Below are 21,581 nucleotides of genomic sequence, written 5' to 3' on the forward strand. Positions count from 1 at the left end.
CCACCTCCCTGCTGCCTTCCCACGAGCAACCATCATGGTCGCACCTCCTGCTCGCTGGGGTCTGAGTCTGTGCTCCCGCTTTTTCCCATGCGTGCGTGGAGTACGTTTTGTCGCCGGTACCCCGGCGAGCGGAGGTGGGCGCCGCCGAGAAACGCGCTCTGCTAGTCACCTGGGCGCCACCTCGTTCTCTCCTAGGCAGCCGCCCAAGACGTCAGCTTGCGGGAGTCGCAGGCAGAGCTCCCGTGTGGCTTCCTGCCACTCGCAGGTGCCCATCACCCCAGCGCTAGGAACGGGGCTGAAGGGGGCAGCGTGCTGCTAAGCAGCCCCCGGGCCGTGGGGCAGGTGCGTTGTGCTGCGCGCTCATGTCTCTGCTTTCCTCCTCTCTCGCAGCGACAGGACAGCCAGGTACTATTACTACTGGCACCTGAGGAAACAAGTGCTGCATTCGCGGTGCCTGCTGCGCGAGGAGGCCTACTTCCTGCTGGCAGCTTTCGCGCTGCAGGCTGACCTGGGGAACTTCAAGCGGAACAAGCACTATGGGAAGTACTTCGAGCCAGAGGCCTACTTCCCCGCCTGGGTAGGTGCCGCGAGCCGCGCTGTCATGTTCCCCAGCAGGGAGCCTCTGGCGCCAGGGCTGCGTTGCCACCCTGGGGCGGGGGTGCACCGGAACGAGAAGTACCGTGAGAGGGAGCTTGACCAGCGAGAGGGAACCGAGGGCTCGTTGCCTACAGTGGTGGTGTTCTGATCCGTTCCATGGGGCAGGTGCCTACGTCAGGCTCGGGTGGGTGGGATTGTGTTCCGGGCTCACCTGCGACAGCAAGGCCTGGACGGGCCAGCCCAGGAGATCCCGGCCTGGCCCGTGTTCCTGTTACGCACCGTGCGCTTGGCTTTCCAGAGAGAGGCAAGGGCTTGCGGTAGTGACGCTAGCAGGGCCTGCGGACGCAGCCACGGCTGGTGGGAACTCCTGCACGTGCAGCTGGCCTGGGTAGCCCGGAGCAGCCAGTCTCCTGGGCCACCTGGAGCACCTGCTGGTGTCTCCCCCTCCCGCCCCCAAGCTACAGTGGCAGGACTAGAGTGGAGGGGTGGTTGGAGGGGCAGTGCTGGCTGTCCTGTTGCCTGTGGCACAGCTGTGTGCAGGGCCCCAGGTGTGGAGGGAGCAGCCCGGTGGGCTGAGAGGGGCCGTCTCATTGACAGTCCAGGTGCTCTGGCCAGTGGAGGGGAGTGAGGCCGAGCAGTTTCTTGTGCTCTCCGGAGCCTGAGTCGTCCCCTCATTCTCTCCACCCGCCCTCACTCCCACTGCTTTGCACAGCTGCCAGCCGCGCTCCTGTGGAGCAGCTTCTGGCCGCAGTGCAACGGGGGCCAGCAGCGTGTGCTGTGAGCAGGAGCTGTTGGCTAGGGGAGACAGAGCACAGGCAGCCTTGATTTGTGTGTGGGGGGGGGGCAGTTACTGGCGCCCCCGCCTCTCCTTCCTGCTCCTTGCTGAGCAGAAAGCCAGGAGGAGGAGGTGAGAACACCCTGTGCATCCCCATGTCGAGGACGAGCGTGAGGCACAGAGCGAGGGAGACACTGCGTGTCACTGGGTCAGTTACCACTGTCCGGTGGCAGCTGCGAAGCTCATACGCGCATCCAGCCTGCAGGCCGTGGCCGTGCGCATTACACAGGAGAGACAGTCAGGCTGCGTGTCTGACACAGGACTGTTGTGTGCCATGGCAGGATGCCGGTGAGCGGCCCAGCAAACAAAGAGCGTGGAGGGTGTTAGGTAGCCCACGTACCCGCCACACCTCGGAAGTGCACTGCATGGGGGGCTGCTTCCCTGTCTTCATGGAGGAGCAGTCGCGGGAGTAGCCAGGGCTGGTGCGACCAGGGTCGGCCAGTACGTGTAAGGGGCCCGTTTCCTGGGTGGTGTGTGTGATCGCATGTAGCATGTGACTGTACGGTGGTGCTGATGTCATCACTGGGCAAGGTCCATGCTGGGCAGACGAAAGAGGATGCTGCAGCCCAGACTGGGACTGTTCAGTCTGTTGTGCGCGTCACTGTGGACGCTCCAACCAGAGCAGCGCAGCCCCAGTGATACACCCTGAATTAGTTTTAATGGATTTAAAATTGCCCATAGAGAAGCCCCTGGGAATGTATCTAATCCCAACCTGCCCCCTTCCTGCATGGCCATGGAGCAGGCAGTGCCACTCTGTATCCGCTTGCTCTGCATCGCTCCCCCAGCAGAAGCCAGCCAGTGCCAGGTGGGGCCAGCCTTTCTCCTGCACCGAGAACAGGTCTGAAGTGCGACTCACGTTCCAGTCTTCAGATGTTGCACCAGAGCCCGGCTGCTGGGAGACGTGGGTGGGGGAAAAGTCAGTGCTCGGCGTTTATTCCCTTGGGTTTCTGGCAGCACCTTGTCTCTAGTCAGTTTCACGGTTTTCTCCTTCCCGAGCCCTTGTCCACCAAAGCCCCTAATTTCTAAGTATGCAAGTGGGCCACTGGGACTATTCCAATGCTTAAGGTAAGCATGTGCTCAAGGTAAGCGGGCGCTTAGCTGCTTTACTGGATTAGGCCCTTAGTTTCCGCTTGGCTGAAAAGTCTCTAGTACATGCCAGCAGGGAAGTTGCAGTGCCCTCATCAGAGTTTGTGAGGGGGATTTTAAAGGCCAGGCTGTACTGTTTAAAGGGAATACATCCAAAACGGGCCTTTTTTCATTAAGGCAAATTGTTATAAACGTTTCAGGCTGATGTGGCCTTTTCAGGCAGTTCTTTGGGATTCCTTGTGCCTCTTCAGCTGCACATATTACGCACCTGTCTTGCAAATCCTAATTCACATAAGTAACTTTCCCCACGCCCGTTGCTGGAGAGGGGCCTTAGTTCTATCTTTGCCTATGGGTTAACATTACCACTTGCAGCCTGTGGCATGCTTTGCTGGCTGGTTGTGAGCTTTCACGGCAGGTTAAAACACTCCAGAGGAGACACCACAGCCCCGTCCAGTGAAAATGACGAATGCCTTTGCAGGATGAGTGATTTTGAGCAGGGTTGTGCCAATGTTTCCATTTCAGACCCCCTTTTAGGAGTGGTCTGGTGTGACAGTGCATACCAGCTTTCAGCCTAGCTGGGAGTTCTTTAAATCGTCTACAGAACAGTCAACGGGCTGTGGAAAATGAGCTTCCTTTTCTCTGCCCCAGCTCGGTTGGAAACAAACAGAAATGGTTTGTAACCCTTGAAAAGTGTGAGCTGCTCTACTGCAGCCATTAACTAATCCTCCATCTGCCACAACAGCAACAGTCCCATTTACAAGTGCGGAAACTGAGGCACTCAAAGCCATGCAGTGAGTAGAAGGCAGGGTTCAAGGCTGCCTGGTGCTGGGCAGCTTCCTACTCTTCACCTCCCACAAAAGGCCTTGAAGGCTGGTACAAGGTAGTAAACTAGCAGAGGAAAAGGAAATAGCTACAGTTACACCCCAAAAGGCTCAGCAGGCAGGGGGTTCTTCCCAGTGACTCATCTGCAGCGCTCTCCTTCAGGAGCTCTCAGGGTGGTTCTCGGCACGGCCCTGTCTGCCCCCTTCTGAGCTGGCTGACTGGCTCGCTCCCTTTTAAGCTCTGCCTCCAGCTGGAGCCAGCCATGGAGGGCTGGAGTCATCTGTGCCCAGAGCTGTTCCTTAACCCCCTTCAGTTTGAGGGGGTGGGATTTACATAGGACTTGTCTACACTGAGGTTTGGTTTTGTTTTGTTTTGTTTATTTTCAGAAAAATACCTTTTTTCTGGGGGGCAAAAATCCCCTTGCATCCATGGTGCAAAGTTTGTTCTGGAATAACAGCATTTAACTGGAAATAGTAACTCCACCCAAATGAACGACTTTCACTGACACACACACCCTTTCACTTTCTAAATTGACTCAGTGTGCACTAAGTAATTCCCAGTTAGTTGGCTTCCAGGGAGGCCTCCTATCATTGCTCTTATTTTGAAATTGGACTCTCCAGTGGGAACACTCCGTTTTGAAATGCTCGTGGAACGGGAACGCCCTTTTCAGCACTAACTTATTTACATGTTAGAACGCTGTAGTAAGTTATTTCTGAAAAATCCTGCAGCGTAGCCATAGCCCCGGTCACAGTGCCTCCCGCTGCATGCCTGTCCCACGTGGAAAGGTGAGTTCTTTGCCATGCCTTTTGGATCCAGATGGAAAAAGTTATGGACAACTGGGGGGAAGGGAGGTACATCAACTAATGAAACCATTTCAACATCTCAAATGATTCTGAGCCCCTCCCTGTCTCCCTTCCATGTCGTCAATGTGGATTTCACACCTGGGCACGGTACTGCACCAGCAGTCAGTTGCCATTCACAGTGTTAACACTTGCTGCCTCCTGCTGAAAATCCCCTTCTTGTACCTCCAAACTTGAGCATGTGCAGCATGAGGGAGGGATTGCTCAGTGGTTTGAGCATTGGGCTGCTAAACCTAGGGTTGTGAGTTCAATCCTTGAGGAGGCCATTTAGGGACTGGGGCAAATAGGTGTCAGGGATGGTGCTTAGTCCTGCCAAGAGGGCAGGGGACTGGACTAGATGAACCATTTCCAGTTCTAGGCAATGGGTATCTCCAATTAAAAAAACAAAAACAAAACCTCATCTACTGTTGCTGTCCAGCCTGACCCCAAAGCCTTGGTCTGAATCAAAGCTTTCCAGAGCACAGATTTTCAAAGAGTAACTTGCTCTGCACAAAAACAGTAAGAAGTCCTGTGGCACCTTTATAGTCTGGCATATTTATCTGAGCATAAGCTTTTGTGGGCAAAGACCCATTTCATCAGGTGTATCAAAATACAGAGAATTACTTCCCTGGGATTCATTTTAAAAGTTAGTACACATTGGGAGGAGAGGTACATCAGCCAGCCTGAGAAGTCCCACACTGAACCCAGAATAAAAAAATAGCCTGATTGTGTCTAACCATTTCCTTCCTACTTGCATATCTGTATGCCCAGATTTCCTTGAGGCCTGGATGTTTACTGAATCTCTTAAGACTGCTCAGGTTTAAACATCTCTGTGTCTCTGCTCTGAGCACACAAAAGAGAGACTGCTCAGCTTCCATTCAGAAGTCCTCTCCTCTCTTCCCATTGGCTCACCTGGCTGCTTGCCAACAGAGAACCCACTCGCTCTGGGTTTAACCCTTTCCTGGCATTCATTCATGACACATCACCCAAAAATTCTTTAAGTGAAGGCCTCTCCAGGAGCGCAAGTTAGGCCACATCTGGCTGTTAGGGAGCTAACTGATTTTTTTTTCCATAGCTTTCTTGGAGGTGGAGTCTGTGGAGAATGGACGCCTCTGAGTACAGATCCTGAATGGTTGTTCATGCTGAGATCTCTGTGCAAACTTTTGCATTCAGAGAACCTTGTGGGCACTGCAAAAGAGTCAAGTTAAATAAGAACAAAATAACAACATGTACATCCCCCACGTGGTGGTTAATGGAGAACTGTGTTACACTTGTGTGACTTAATCCAGCCTCTGAAATATAACCTACTGCTCAGTATGGATATCCTCCATAGCCCCTTGTAATGGCCTATGTATAAACATATCCGATGAAAATTAGCATTAATGTAATGTAGTCTTCTAGAATGTCACTCTGGAGGGGTGACGAAAAAGTACCGTTTTCCCACAGCGTATTATGTTGATCAGTTAAATTTTGCCCTCAGCTTACCTCTGCGAAACGCCTGTTGAGCTAAGTGGTCCCATTAGGCAATCGAGGGTGAGAGAACAGAAAGGGATTGTTTCCCCAAAACGCCCAAGAGGCTTGAAGGCAATTGCTCTAGGCGTGTCGTCAGCATGAAAGGTCTCTGTGTGTCTCATGCGAGCAGTGCCACAGTGCGGCTGGGTGGCCTTCTGCAGCTGCAAAGCAGGTGGATCCGTTTGTGATGCTGCCAGGATCACAGAACCATCTGTCGGATGGTTGAGGCCCCATGTCCTGCAGCAGGAGCTGCGATGTTCTTCCGATATCGCCGCTGCGGGCAGGGCAGGGGTTCATAACTTCAGGCAGTGAAGTGGCTGGGGGAAACCTCACTAGGTCTGGCAACCTGAGTGGAGGAAAACAGCAGTTTTGTCAGGCACTTTGTCAGCCTTCCCCCGTTTCTACATCCACACCTTCAGAATGGGGGTGATGGGGAGCTGCCTGGGGGCGTGCCATGTCTTGGTGTAGTCAAGTTGAAGCCCCAGAGACAGGAGTCACTGGATTAAATGCTGCGTGGTTCGGAAGGCAGCTTGGCGCCTGCCCACAGCAAGGGTCTGGCTGTCGGGAACATGGTAGCTGGAAGTAGGACCCAGCGGTTAAGGCTTGTGGCTTAGGCCGAGGTGAGCGAACTTTTTACATCAGATCCCACTTTTTGTCCTTGCAATGAGCAGGGCCCCCCACCATCCTGTCTAATGTTGTCCAAACCAATGGAAAGTTTGGTTTTGTTCATATGAAAAAAAGCCCTTCCCGCACATGGAAGCAAGTCAGTCTGTAGCGTGTAACAGCGTTATTAATCGGTATGTAAATGTGACTACACCGACGTAGAAACAGTAACCAACGCCAGCGTTTTTAATGAGAAGGATGAGCCTGAGATGATTGTGCTGAGCCACCCTTACGAAATGTCACAACACCCCCCTCCCACAAACATACCTTCTGCACCCCAGCTTAGGAGACCAAGGTTCAGTTCTCTTCTCTGCCAAATGTGCTGTGTCAGCATGGGCCAGTCCCTTAGTTCTTGCTCTGCTGCCGTTCCCTAGGGGGGTGTTAGCCCAGCCTGGCCTCACAGGGGACTTGAGATGCTCAGGTATCATGCAACTATCTGAGCACAATAGACTAACAGCTAGTGCACTGGGTCACAACCCCACATGAAACCTAACGCAGAGAGTCCTGGGTTCCTGCCTCTCCGGTGCGGCAGGCCTGTTGTAGTGCACTGCTTTCGTCCCAAGAGCAGGCCCTGACCGGTGTATCTTGATGCCCCCCCGCACAGGTGCTGACAAAGCGAGGGAAGGACTACATCTTAAAGCACATCCCAAACATGCACAAAGATCAGTTTGCGCTCACGGCCTCTGAAGCACATCTGAAATACATTAAGGAGGCCGTCCAGCTGGATGATGTCGCCGTGCATTACTACCGACTGTATAAGGTAAGAGATGGCATTAAATCGCCAGGGCGGATGATACACATTATTAAAAGGGGCATCTGCTGGATAAGATGTAGCATGCTTTGAGAAGTGCTGCATTCGAGATGTCACTTGCTCATTACGGTGGATCAGTCTTGGAGGCAGATCAACGATGCGTTTAACTCCACGAGGCTGGCTATTGCTGCTTTTTATAGTACTCGTATTTTTAAAAGAGGAGAGGAGAAGTGGGCATAATATGCCGATGGGATGGGTGAGCTGATGATGTGCAGTGTACAAGATATTCAGGGTGATTTCTCATCCTCCCAGGACCAGTTTACGTTCGTTTCCTCCAGGGAATGAAGTGATTTGTTTGATACGGCCTGATGTCTCACAAGGCATTTTGTAATCCTCTTCATATTAAAGAGGAAACATTTGTCTTCTGGAGAACAAAGTGACAGCAAACAACAAATACAAATATGATAAAGCCCAGCAATGGAATGAATTATTAAAGAGAATTCGAATGCTGAGTGCCACGAAGAGAGCATCAGGCTGGAAACAGATTTATTTGCAAGAGATTTGTTTGCAGGATTTATTTTTCCATGTTGTCTGTGCTTTAGATGACAAACTTTTTCTCACCCTCTTTTTAGCTAAATGGGTGAAATAGACCAGGAGGAAAATACACAGTTTGACTATCTCCCTTCCCACCCCACAGTGCATTAATAAACACTACCTAGTTATGCTTCAGCAGAGCCCTACATGAGCTCTCGCAGAGTCATTGCTAATTCTGCTGTGTTAACGCATAAGCCATGATTCTCTTCGTACTTACACAGCTGTAAACCAGGAGTAACTCCACAGAAATGCATATGTACAGATCTAAAGCCAAGTTAAATGATTGTTCATCTAGGCCCTGATTCAATAAAGCTCTTGTATGTGCACATGGCTAAGCACATACAGGTTAAGTCTGTCTAGTCTGGCACCCTGGGGACTGACTGGTGCCAAACAAGAAAATTTGCTGGACCATGAGAGGTCAGTATTGTCTAGCAACATTACCAACACTTCTGTTGCTTACTGAGCCCTTAGAAGACATTCAGGGATAAATTAGAGCTAAATGACAACACAGAACAATGGCAGCTAGGACTGGTGTCTGGAAACAAACTTTATGGGACCACGGGAAACTTGTTTTCCGCCCCCCTTTCCACTCACCCACCATGATGAGTGGACATCCAGCTAAGTAAAATCATGCTGGATAATGGATGTTGGCAGACCTGAGTGTTCTGCAATAGAGAAGTTCAACCTGTACTTAACTTTAAATATCGGAGGGGTAGCCATGTTAGTCTGGATCTGTAACAGCAACGAAGGGTCCTGTGGCACCTTATAGACTAACAGAAAAGTTTTGAGCATAAGCTTTCGTGAGCACAGACTCACTTCATCAGATGAAGTGAGTCTGTGCTCACGAAAGCTCATGCTCAGAACTTTTGTTAGTCTATAAGGTGCCACAGGACCCTTTGCTGCTGTTAACTTTAAATAAGGTCTCTGCTGAAATGAGGAGTCGCTTCACTCAACTCACTGTGCCTGAGCATTCAATTGAGTTTTTAAGCCTTTTATTCGTGCTGCTGTTCCAAATCCTCACCTGGGCCCTGCTCCTACTCCTGTTGAAGTAGCTGGCAGAGCCCCCTTGACTTTCTTGCAGGGTCAAGCTGGTTTGGTAAATGGGCAATGCTCTGCTGTCTTCAGTAGAGCTGTGCAATCTCCCACCAGCTGCACAGCTGGCCCTTTCCTGAGATAAGAGATTTTTCTGCAGCTGTGCTCTTAAGGGCAGATCTTCTCTTGCCAGTATTCTCCTATCTGTGTGAGAATTCAGTATGCGTCGATCGCTGGAGCGTTTGAAATAAGGACCCAGATGAAGCAGGCGGTTATGTGTATTTAAATGTTTACATGTGGTGTGATGTGGAGATGGAAGTAGGAGACAGACTTGTTGAGCCTGTGGGCAAAGATAAAAGGGAGAAAAAAATAAGGGCAATGTTATAGTAGAGATCTACTATAGACCACCTAGCAAGGAGGAAGAGGTAGACGAGGCTTTTTTTAAACAACTCACAAAAGCATCTAAAACACAGTACGGTGGTGGTGGTGGGAGACTTCAGCTACCCATGTTGGGAAAATAAAACAGCTGGGCACAGATTACCTAACAAGTTCTTGGAATGTATTAGAGATCATTTATTTTTATTCCGGAAGGTAGAGAGAGTTTCCAGGCTCTTCTAGATTTGATTTTGACCGATAGGGAGGAACTGGTTGAGAATTTGAAAGTGGAAGGTGGCTTGCGTGAAAGTGATCATGAAATGGTAGAGTTCATGAGTCTAAGAAATGGGTGGAGGAAAAACAGCAAAATGAAGACAATAGATTTAAAGAAGGCAGACTTCAGCAAACTCAGGGAGCTGGTTGGTAAGATCCCATGGGAAGCAGGTCTAAGGAAAAACAATTGAATTCAGTTAGCAGTTATCAAGACATTATATAGAGACATGATCAAGGGCCCAAGAGCAATGAATTCCACTGTGTAGGAAAATAGGCTTTATGGCAAAAGATCGCCTTGATTTGACAAAGAAATCTTGAATGATCCAAAAATAGAAGTACTTAAAAAAGTGGAAACTAGGTCAAATTACAAAATATGTATATAAACAAACAACACAAGTATGTAGGAGCAAAATTAGAAAGGCCAAGGCAGAAAATGAGATCCAACTAGCTAGAGGCATCAAAGGTAATAAGAAAACATATTATAAATATATTAGAAGCAAGAGAAAGACCATGGACAGAATAGGACCATTACTCAAGGAAGGAGAAACAACAGATAATGTGGAAATAGCAGATGTGCTTCTTGACTTGGTTTCAGTTTTCACCAAGAAGATTGATGGTGATTGGATACCTAATGTAGTGAATGCCATTGAAAATAGGGTAGGTTCAGAAGCTAAAGTAGGAGGGAAAGGAAGTTAAAAATTACTTTATGAAGTTAAATGTCTTCAAGTTACCAGGGTCAGATTAAATGCATCTTTGAATACTCAAGGAGCTGACTGAGGAGATATGTGAGCCAGTAGCTGTTACCTTTCAGAAAACTGGAAAACGATGAATATATTCCCAGCTACAAAAAAGGAAATAAGATCAGCCAAAGGAGTTATAAACCAAGGGAATTATAAACCGGTCAATTTAACTTATGTGCCAGGAAAGATAATGGAGCATATAATTAAGGAATCAATTTGCAGATATCTGGAAGAAATGAAAGTAATAAGTAACCATACGGATTTATCAAGAACAAATCTTGCTAAACCAACCTGATAAGCCTTGTGCGTAGGGAGAAGTGGTAGATGTAATATATCTGGATTTTAAAAAAGCTTTTGATACAGTCTCATATGACCTTCTCATTAACAAACTAGAGAAATACAACCTATATGGAACTACATTAGGCGGTTACGTAACCGGTTGACTAACCATTCCCAGGAGTTCACAGTCACGCTCAAAGAGTGTAATGAGCGGGTTCCTTAGGGATCACTTGTAGGACCAGTTCTGTTCGATATCTTCATCAGTTATGTTTAGATAGTGGCATAGAGAGGACACTTTCAAAGTGTGCAGATGATACCAAGGTGGGAGGGGATTACAAGAGCTTTGGAGAATAGGATGAAAATTCAAAATGATCTGGACAAACAGGAGAAATGCGGTCAGGTAAATGGGATGAAATATAAGGACAAATGCAAAGTACTTCGCTTAGGAAGGAACAGTCCATTTCACACATACAAAATGGAAAGAGGCAGCCTAGGAAGGAGTACTGTGGAAGGGCATCTAGGGGTCATAGCGGGCCATAAGCTAAATCTGAGTCAACAGTGTAACACTTGCAAAACAAGCAAATGTTGTTCTCGGGTGCATTAACAGGAGTGTTGTGAAACAGACACAAGAAATGGTTCTTCCGCTGTGCAGTAAACCCTCGAGAAGTGCGATTTCGATTTGTGCTTAACTCGCATTAACGTGAGTTAAGCGCAAATCGAAACCGCTCACCCCCCGGCTCCCCCAGCTGGGGAGCCAGGCACGCAGACAGCTCTTGTGGCATAGTTTCTCCCAGCAGCTGTGTGCACCCCGGCTGGGAGAAGCCAGGGGCCGTGTGGCTGCCCCTCCCCTCACTTTCCCCAGCTGCCCTTTCCCAGCCAAGGGAATTCCGGGCGTCTCCCCAACCCCCCACAATTTACGCAAAATTCGATTTGCCCAGAGGTTGCCCCCTGGAGCATGCTACCTCCGTGTAAGTCAAGAGATTACTGCACTCTGTGCTGATCAGAGCTGAGCATGGGATACTGTGTCTAGTTCTGGGTGCCGCGTTTCAGAAAGATGTGCACAAACTGGTGACAGTCTAGGAGAGAGCAATTAAAAATAGAAGTCTAGAAAACGGAACACATGAGGGAAGATGGAGAAAAGTAGGTTTGTTTAGTCTGGAAAAGAGAAGGCTGGGAGGGGGCGTAACGGCTTTCAAGTACTTGAAAGGTTATTACCAGGAGGCGGGAGACAAATTATTCTCCTTAACCTCTGAGGTTAGAAGCAGCAGCAGCGGACTTGAAAACCAGCAAGGGAGGTTCAGGTTGCACATTCGGAAAAACTTCCTAACTGGCAGAGTGGTTGAGCACTGGAGTGAATTGCCTGGGGAGGTTGGAATATCCATCACTGAAGACTTTTAAGAGCAAATTAGACAAACACCTGTCTGGGATGATCTGGATGGTGCTTGGTCCTCAGATCAGGGCAGGGGGCTGGACTTGATGACATCTCAATTTCCCTGCCAGTTCTATGATTCTATCAGATACCTCTGCAGTAGGAGTAGATTCATTCTTCTGTGGATCTTTCAGACACACACAGTATTTGGAACAGAGGCTGTAGGTCCAAGTGTCTCAGGAAGTTGTGCGATCCTGGTCTCCAGTTTTCCTGGTAGCCAATGGAAACGTCTGAGCACATTGCTATGGGAAGCCGAACTAGAAAACGCCGCGGTGGTTGTGCCAGGCCGTGTAATGGAATTCATGATGGGGTTGCATTCGAGTATCTGAGAATCTCAGCTCTGTCAAAACAAATTGCGTGCGCACATATGTGCGACCAGTTCCGGGCTGTGTTGTTTTTATACGGAAGAAGCAGGTCACTTTCAAGCTGTGTGCATGTGTGAGAGAGCGTGTGCCATGCACGCAGTTCGATAGTGTTCTGCTTTCCTTTCTGATGTGTGGGCCTGATTGTCTGGATGTGCTATGCGCCCACAAAGCTAGCTGCACTCTTCGGGAGCTGCTGGTACCCAGGACCTCCCAGGATTTCTGACCCAAATCCTCCTTATGTAAAGCATCCAAAAAATGTAAGCCATCTTTCTGCAATTATTTAACAGCACAATGCTGCCATTATCTCATGCAAAATGACAGTCCCCGCTTTCAACTTTCTTCCCTTCAGTGATCTACTGTGTGATGTTTATGTTGCAAAAAATTTTTTTAAAGGACAAAAGGGAAATTGAAGCCTCATTGACCCTTGGGTTGACAACACGGGGAATACAGATCTTTCAGGTATGTGCCTAAATATGTCCTTTAGCCCCTTTTTCTTTTCAAGTATGTCAGTGGGATCTCCCTGAAATCAGGCTTTCTGAAATTGGAACGGGGCTTCATTTTCCTCACCTGATAACCTCAGGTTTCATGCTCCTGACTGGGTGGGTTTTGCCTCATTGGGGGCAGTTAGCCATTTTTCAATCATGTCTTCTAAAACAAGAAGTTCCTTCAACACTGTTGAAATTCAGCAATCACTGTTTGGGTCAATCATCTAGTGAAAATTAACTGCAGGATACTGAGTGCACTAGAAATACACTAAATTGCTGATATAGTGGCCAAATGCACCAAGGAGTCAGCTAAGGTTCTCCAGAGCGAACAGCTTGAACTACAAGCCGTAGCTGCTGAGCTGAGGTCCGTAACATGGGGGACCTGCCGCACCCACACCTGTATGCACACAGTCTCAGAAAACGCACAGTATATAACACGGGCTGGATTTGTGCAAACGTCTTCCTGAGCAAATTGCGTGAAGGAGTGTGAAATATGAATTGTATTGTCTCTGGTGTAAGATCTCAGCTACAGAAAGGTATCTGAGAGGCAGCCATGTTAGTCTGTATCCACAAAAGCAATAAGAAGTCGTGTGACACCTTGTAGACTAACCAGTCATTTGGAGCATAAGCTTTTGAGGGTGAAGACCCGCTGCATCATGTCTTTGCCCACAAGGAAGCTGGTGCTCCAAATGATCAAGTAGTCTGTAAGGTGCCACAGGACTTCTCGTCGCTACTGCTGCAGCTACAAAAAATGTCATTCCACAGAATCCTCTGAAGTGCTCTTTGGGTCTGAGTTGGGCAGTCCGTGATCACTGCAGAGACTGAGTTTTCATTGGTGTCCTTGGGATAGGCCAGCGAGGGTTGAACACAGAGCCACCAGTGTGCATCACAGAGAAGTTTACCATTTGGATGGCTTTGTGGAACTGAAGCCATGCCTACACTAGAGACCTTACAGGGCAGTGCTTTAACATTGAGCACGAAGTGATAAGTGCTCTTTGCAGCCTGTTCCTAAGTCAGTGAAAGCAATGACTCTCTGTCCCAGGTTTCTTAAATGCCATACTCAATATGCAATGTGTTTTACAGAATTTAGATGAAGAACGACAGTTGCTTTATGACTTCCCCTGGACAAACGTGGGAAAACTCGTATTTGTGGTGAGTATAAAACAATATGGGGTTTGTAACATACATAAAGGAAAGCTGCTTTTTTCAGTCATGAGTGTCCCAGCTTCCCATTTTCCTGCCAACTACTGCTAAGAACATTGGAATGGCTGGAGTGGGCATCTAACCCCGTATCCCATCTTCTGACGGCAGCCAGTGCCAGCTGCTCAGGAGTGCAGAGAACCAGGTGTTTGTCAAGTGATTCGTCTTCGGTCACCCATTACCAGCTAGAGTTAGAGTGTAGGGACATTGTGTCCCTGACCATCTTGGCTGATAGCATTTGACGGACCTATTCTCCAGGGACTTACCTAATTCTTTTTTGGGCCCTGTTGTACCTTTTGACCTTTGAAACTCTCCCCCCGCGCACCCCGGCAAAGAGTTCCACAAGTTGACAATATGTTATCTGAAACATTTCCTTTTTGTTGTTTTTTAATCTGCTGCTCGTATATTTTATTGGGAACTCCAAGTTCACATGTTATGTGAAGGAGTAAATAACACTTCCCAGTTTATTTTCTCCAGGCCGTACGTTATTTTATGAGCCTCTATTGTATTCACCATTTGCCATCTCTTTTTGAATCTGAACAGGCCCAGTCTTTTTAATCTCTCTTCATATGGAAGTAGTTCCATGCCCTTGATCATTTTCCAATTCAAATGTGTCTTTTGATATGCAGGGACCAGAACTGCATGTTGTATGTGAGGTATTGGCACACTAAAACCCTGAATAGAGGCATTATAACATTTTGTCATCTTATCCATAAGAAGACAGAAAAATGCTATAATGCTACTATACAGGTTTTCAGTGAATGATCCGTAATGACTCCAAGATCTTTTGAGATTGCTAACAGCTATTTTAAACCCCACTATTTTGTATGTATAGTTGGAGTTATGTTTTCCAACATGTATTACTTTGCATTTATCAGTCACCCAGTTTTGTGAGATCCCCTTATAAATCCTCACAGTCGTCTTTGGACTTAGCTGTATATCTTACAAATTGGTGACTGTCCTCTAGCCAGGTTCTGATCTTTGTCACATACCTGGAACTTCACTGAAGACAACCTCTTCCAGAAACCTGAAACCAGCAGAATTGCTCCAGGATGCACCGGAGTAATGGATCAGAACCTGGCTCAGAGCCGGGCAAGTGTTACTGGGCAGGGATTTGAGGCTGCAAGCGGAGCTGGTAACAGATGGGATGCATCAGTGGTTTCTAACCATGCTGAGTGCCCAGCCTCTGAACACCTGCAGCATTAACAACACAGAACTCTATAGTAACTCTCAAATATTTAAGGCCCCCCCACATCTCAGCCAAACCTTCCTGGGTTGGAAAACAGGCTCTTTAAGTGTCCCCTAAACCTTGAAAAGCCCAAAATTGCTGGCAACTTTGAACATTTTGTCCAGATTCATTTTTGAGAAATATTGTTTCATGGACACAGAATAGACAGCACAGAGACAGACCTTTTGTCAAACACTGAGATCCCAAATTCACTCCACACCAGATCTGGAAGCATCTCTGTTTCCTTGAGCCTCTTTTTTACCTAACACTGTCCCCACTCTGCACTCCAGACCTAACATCCTCAAGATGCTGCCTCTCTAGAGTGTGCATGTTTTGAATTGGAGAGCAGTGAAAGATGCTAATGGAAGAAAGTCAGCATGAACAGTCCTGGTTGGATTCTTTTTCCCTATCTTGACACAGGTGTGAAAGCAGATATAGAAACTCTGCTTCACTAAAATTTTGCTGGGGTCTCTTCCAATTCTTTGAGTTGCCTGGTTGCTGGGTATTGACATATGAGCATCATGAAGTCAGTATGATGAACAGTCAACCTGTGGGAGCCTTTGCCAGGGGATGTTGTAAGAACCAAAATGGTATCTGAGGTCCAGAAAGAACGAGAGAAATTCAGGGAGGACAGGTCCCTCAGTGGCTGTTCCCCAAGATGATCAGGGATCCGACCCCATGCCCTGGGTTTCCCTAGCTTCCAGAGTTGGGAGAGGACAACAGGATCACATGAGAACCACCCTGCTCTGTTCAGTGTCTCTCAAGCACCTGACATTGGCCACTGTCAGGGACAGGACCCTAGGTTAGGGGGGTCATTGGTCTGACCCAGGATGTCCCTTCTCATGACCTTAGGTAGTAAAGGGAAAAATAACTCCTCATCCAGAACTCCTCTGTTGTTTTCTTTAGATTGTTGCCACTAATGCGTCAAGGGGAACGTACAGGCTGGGAACTAATTAAACAAGGGCCCACTCTTGTTGGAATCGCTGGCCCAGCTCCCATTTGCCCCAAAAGGAACAGAGTTGGTGTTCGAAGGTCTCATTGTGTTTAAACCTGAGAGGAATCATAATTGTCTAAATTCCTGCCCGACACAGGTCACTAAGCATCACTTGTTTAGTAAAATACAGTGAACTCTTTTATTTTCCAGCAGCCTGGGGACCGGGAGGTTGCTGGATGTTCAAATATTCTGGCTAATAGAGAGGTGCACCTAGCAATGCATAACACCACAGAAAAACAAGATTAGATACCAAGAAACAAACATGTCTGCAAGGCAGTCGTGTGGTACACTGTAAACTTATACCGTGTTTGCTGTATTTATTCGTACTTCCACTGTCCTGTGCTTCTGGAAAATGTAACCTTTACTGATGGTTAAAACACTGGTTGTCTGTGTGTTCCGGAGGAGAGAATGCAGCTAAAACAGAGTTCACTGTAAGTAAATTTGTTCTCTTGAGGAAATCTGGTGCCCTTCTTTTCCTCCCTGTGAAACGGCATAACTATCTCAAGCCAAACCACCCGCCCAGGCTTGCAGTGGGAACATGCTGGCCCTGGCGCTGGGCATGGCTTTTGGCAGTATTGCTGAATGCATAGCAACTCTTGTTTGTTTCCTGTGTTTGACTTGGAACTGCAGAGACGCAGCGTGCTCTGGAGCACCAGATTGTTCTGCTAGGGACTTCAAGGAGCCTTCGTAACTGGAGCGAACGTCGGCCGTTTTCTCCAGGTGCCCTTTGCCTTTCACAAGGGAGCAGCAGGAATGATCTTTCCTCCCTGTTCTGCGCAGGGTAAGAGATTTGAGATTCTGCCGGACGGTTTGCCATCGGCCAGGAAACTCATCTACTACACTGGCTGTCCCATGCGCTCCAGGCATCTTCTGCAGCTGCTCAGCAACAGCCACCGCCTGTACATGAATCTGCAGCCGGTCCTGCGGCAGGTCAGGAGGCTTGAGGAGAATGAAGGTACTTGGCTGGGTTCTAATGTGGCTATGCTGCGTTCAGTGCTCCCCCCGCAGCCAACAGCTGTGTCACTCCGAAGGGTGGAGCAGCAACCGCTGAGCTGGGCTCTAGGGAGAGGCAAGTCCAGGTCAGGGAGAGGAAAGCCGCAAAATTCTCCATAAAAACATAAAAGTGTCCCCTGTAAGCTGAGCGCTGGGGCGGCTGCCGAGGGGAGAGTCAGGTGCCATCCAGCTGATTAGCAGAGTGCCTGCAATCAGGATGTTTTTCTTCTGGTGGTGCACATCCACACATCTCTCAGTGCACAGAACAAAATTTATTCCACCCATGGGTGGAAAAAATTAGAGGGAGCCCTGGATGGAGGGCAGGCCCACAGCCTAGGGTTCCCCCGAGCCCAAGGGTAGGCCCCTGGTGGCAAGGCCCACAGCCTAGGGGTTTGTGTCCAGTGTGGGTCGTGTGAGTCTCCAGGTGGCATGTTCTGGTGTGAGATCAGAGCTGCTCCCCTCTGTGCCTCGTGGGGATGAGGCTGGCTAGCTTACGCAGCAGACAGGCGGAGGCTGAAGATTGAGCCCTGCCCCGCTGAGTGCACAGAGCTGTTTCCCTGGACTCGGTGCTGCGTGCCAGGAAAGGGCCCGATCTGCAGTGTAGCCTTTGCCCTGTGCGGATAGCATCAGCCGGCCCCAGTCATGTTCCGTTGCCTCTGTCAGGTTATTTCCCTGAGCCCTGGCCCGAGTTCCCCCAGGCACTCTGGCCTCTGTGTGGCTTCCTTCCCACCAGCCTCAGCGAGAGGCAGCCCAGAAAGAATGTGGCTTGGCCCTGAAACTCACCCGCCGTCCGTTACCACAAGCCTGAGGGAACATCTGGGAAAACGGCGGGACGGACCCCGGCGTGCTGCCCTGCCCTGCCCTGGAAACCCCTTTGCTCACCAGTCGGAGCCAGCCGTGAACCCAGCATTGGGCAGAGGGGTCTGGGTCGGGGCCTGCGCGTCGCTTCTGTCAGGGATGTGTTTCCTGTGGGGATGCACTGCCGCTGTTTGCGTGGGCCAAGTCGGCCCGCCAGGCAGTGCCATAACCCGGCTGGAGGCAGAGCCTGGCCTGCTGATAAGGCCCTGGAGGCAGCCCTGGCCGGGGATAAGCACAGCCCTCTTAGAGAGCTGCTCTGCACCGGGGAGGGGGATTGTGCATCAGAGTGCAGGGGATACAGGCAGCGTGTGTGGTGCTGGTTAGCTGGTATTCCCATGCCAGGGGCTGGTTCTGGCTCCTGCTCCCTCTCCTGCCCTTCCCCCAGTGACGTGGAACCCCAGAGGGGCTGGGAGGAGCTGCTCCATGCCCCCGCCCTAGCTGCTGTCTGTGGCTCCCAGGGAGGGGTCAGGCCCTGCTGCTATTGGGGCCAGGCAGCATCGCAAGCGAGGGGGTGGCGGGGGGGTCAGAATCCAGCCCGCATGGGGAGAGGCAGCCTGACCTCACTCGTGTGCTCAGCCCGTGGCTCCCAAGGCCATGGCCAGCTGGTGCTGGGTCCCTGCCGTGCTGAGAGCACAGGGGCTGCCGGGTAGAAGGAAGCAGCAGCTCCTTGCCCAGGGCACTGACCGTGCTGCTGGCTTGCAGAGAAGAAGCAGTACAGAGAGTCGTACATCAGCGACACCGTGGAGCTGGACATGGATCAGCTGGAGAAGCGCTCCCGAGCCAGCGGCAGCAGCGCCGGCAGCGCCCGGCACAAGCGCCTCTCGCGGCACTCCACAGCCAGCCGCGGCAGCTCCCACACCTCCGGCATCGAGGCCGACCCCAAGCCGCGGGAGCTGGGGCCAGAGGACAGCTTCCTGGGCAGCACCGGGCACCGAAGACTGAAGCCCTGCAGCTCCATGACCAGCCACAGCAGCTCCCACACTTCCGGGGTGGAGAGCGGAGGGAAGGACCGGCTGGAGGAGGACTCTCAGGATGACGGTAAGCCGAGCAGGGGGCGGTTCCCCTTCCCCGGGCTCTCTCTGCAGCCCAGCTCCCTGGCCGCTGCCCCCCGAAAAGGGCTCGCCTGCACCCCCCAGGCTGCTGAGAGCCAGCTGGGCTGATGGAGGCTGCAGGGAGCCCCCCTGCTTTCCACCTGCTGCACTGCTCTTGTTCCCACCCCGTCATGCTGCTCGGGGCTGGGAGTACCCTATCTGCTGTGGAGGCAGACGTTGGGGTGTCCCTGCTCCCCTGGGCCTGGTCTCCACTGACCTGGGGGCAGGGGCAAGACAAGGGAATCTGTCTGTATAGCTGCTTCTCTGGCCCCAGAGTTGCCAGCAGCGGCTGGTGTCTGTACGAGCCTGCAGGGGCCTGATCCTGAGTGCTGCCTTAACGAGACAGGGCAGTTCGTGGATGACACTAAGCTAATGGCATAGCAGTGTCCATGGGCCCTGAGCAAGTCGGTGCAGCACCTAGCACCGGGGGGCTTAGCTCTGTCGGCACTACCATAACACACGTAATAGACGGCAATCATCTTCTCAGCATTTCTACGCTCCCGTGACTGGCGTTTGACTCTGCAGCTGCAATGGACCTGAGCGGTCATTGTGCGGTAGTGGCTGGCCAGTAGGGAGAAAGCCTTGCCTAGCAGAGAGAGCCTCTGAATCATTTGGTGGGGCTGCATGTTGGAAGAAATGTATTTCTGGCTTCCCTGGGTTTACCAATGCCATGGGCAGTGCAAAGGCTTTGGGCGCTGTCCCTGCTCCAAGCTCATTACGAGCCCTCACCTTAGAAATAACCCACTCTTTTCTCCCTTGTCTGCGTCAGAAATCGAAATGCTGGTGGACGACCCCCGAGAGCTGGACCCGACCCACGAGCCGCCCCTCGAGGTTAGCCCCGACATGTGCATCTACATCACGGAGGACATGCTGATGTCACGGAACCTCAACGGACACTCGGGTAAAGTGCCACCGGGTGGTGCCTGGGCCTTGCATGTTGTGGGGGGGACGCGTGACGTCCCTAAGAGCGGGTCGGCAGAAGTGCTGGCACTGAGACGCAATGCGGAAAAGGGGCAAATGGTGCAACAGACCCAGAGGCAAATCCGTCCTGAGCTCCACTCCCCACCAGCGTGCAAAACTTCCTGCTGGGCTGCTTTGGTAGAGGAGGGGAGCCCATGGCCAAGCTCTCCAGCTCCCTTCATCTCCATTTCTGTTGGGGGCAGCACCATGTCCTGCGGGCAAATTCCAGTTTTAATTTTGGATCAAATGAAACAAGCGTAAGGCAACCACTTGAGAGACCAGCAACAAAGAGAAATTGCCCTGGGGCAATTTAAAAATCAGAGGAAGATGTACTGGAATCTTTGGGGATGCTGTAAGATCTAGGCTTACCCAGAGGGGGAGGATTTTAAAAGCACATTTTCCTCCAGTAGCCTGTAATGTGCACATCTTATTGTTTTATGTCAAAGCTGAAATTCACCCCTCTGCAGGGGCTGGCAGGAAGTCTGCTACCCCCACGTCACTTCAGTCCCTCGAAATAAAACCTTGTGCACCTGGGTGAATTTCTTAGCATGAGACTAGACAGGGAGCTGGATTCAGTCCTGCTGTAAGCCTGTCTCTCTCCTTCGGAGCTGTGGGGAGTTTAGTCCACTTACACAAGGCAGAATTTGGCCCAACTACTCTTCATCCATGAAAAAAATCAGTCAAGCAAGCACAGCTCTTCTGCGTGTGGCCAAGAGTAAAGAAACAGAGCATGTCATATCTCCGTATCCCAGCGGCATGCACTGCCACTGTTCCCCTGCCTGTGCAGTTTCTGTCATTGTTCCAGGTGACCCATTTCACAGCATCCTGACTGTCTGGGCAAGCAGTTCACCATAGTGCAGTCACAGTAATTATGCCAACGCATGTGGCTGGAGTCCTGGAAAATGTGACCCGTTTACTTACGTAAAATGGGTTCTTGGGTGATGTGCTCAGTTAGGCCAAAGACTTTGTCTGGAGGGTTTTACTTTCCTGTGCTTTGTTCCCATTTGGAAAGACACCATTGGCCTGGAATCTAGAGCCTTTCAGAAGGAGTAGATGCAGGTTCTGCACCTACCCTGGAGGGCCTCTGGCTATCCCTGTCATTCCCCAGTCCCTTTTATTGGGGGTTTCACACCTGTGTTGCTGGGTGACAAGCCCACCATTAAAAGGAAATTGACTCTCCACGGGAAGTGGTGAAACTGACTCCATGGGCAAGGATGCTAACAGCACAAACTGGGGGAAAATGGGGAGAAATCATCTCTTCGCTATAGCAGCTGTAGGGGTGTGTCGTGACAAGAGCTGGTGAAACCTCATGAGACAAAATTGTGGTTTGTTTTTAGTTTCTTAATCTGTGACTGATTCAAAACTAATTTGGTTACTTTCTGAATGACTGGCTCCCCCTGTAATGCTCTTTGCATCACCCTTTCTTCTTTCATCTAGGAAAAAATCTCTCTTGTCAAGGGCACCGTGAAACTCACCTCCGGGTGGTTCTGCCACGTTGGCCTTCTCGCCCATTGAAGATACTCAGACACGTATTTGTCTCTGCTTTCATAGTGCCTTTACTCAGTCCCCTTTCCCCTTCC

The 21,581-nt window shown here is 50.2% G+C and overlaps 1 protein-coding gene across 3 annotated transcripts in view; it reads left to right on the top strand.

Moving 5' to 3' along the window:
* The window catches only part of FRMD6 (FERM domain containing 6), an 80,960-nt gene that overhangs the window by 51,955 nt on the left and 7,424 nt on the right, over nucleotides 1-21,581 (top strand). For all 3 annotated transcript variants that reach the window (XM_074996206.1, XM_074996207.1, XM_074996208.1), the window contains 7 exons: nucleotides 391-577; nucleotides 6,959-7,114; nucleotides 12,586-12,651; nucleotides 13,761-13,829; nucleotides 16,880-17,054; nucleotides 18,653-18,988; nucleotides 19,811-19,942. In XM_074996206.1, coding sequence (XP_074852307.1) covers nucleotides 391-577; nucleotides 6,959-7,114; nucleotides 12,586-12,651; nucleotides 13,761-13,829; nucleotides 16,880-17,054; nucleotides 18,653-18,988; nucleotides 19,811-19,942 — 1,121 coding nt within the window. The remainder of the gene's footprint in view (nucleotides 1-390; nucleotides 578-6,958; nucleotides 7,115-12,585; nucleotides 12,652-13,760; nucleotides 13,830-16,879; nucleotides 17,055-18,652; nucleotides 18,989-19,810; nucleotides 19,943-21,581) is intronic.

Source organism: Carettochelys insculpta, chromosome 6, assembly GCF_033958435.1.
Source record: "Carettochelys insculpta isolate YL-2023 chromosome 6, ASM3395843v1, whole genome shotgun sequence".
In the NCBI taxonomy this organism is placed as follows: Eukaryota; Metazoa; Chordata; order Testudines; family Carettochelyidae; genus Carettochelys; species Carettochelys insculpta.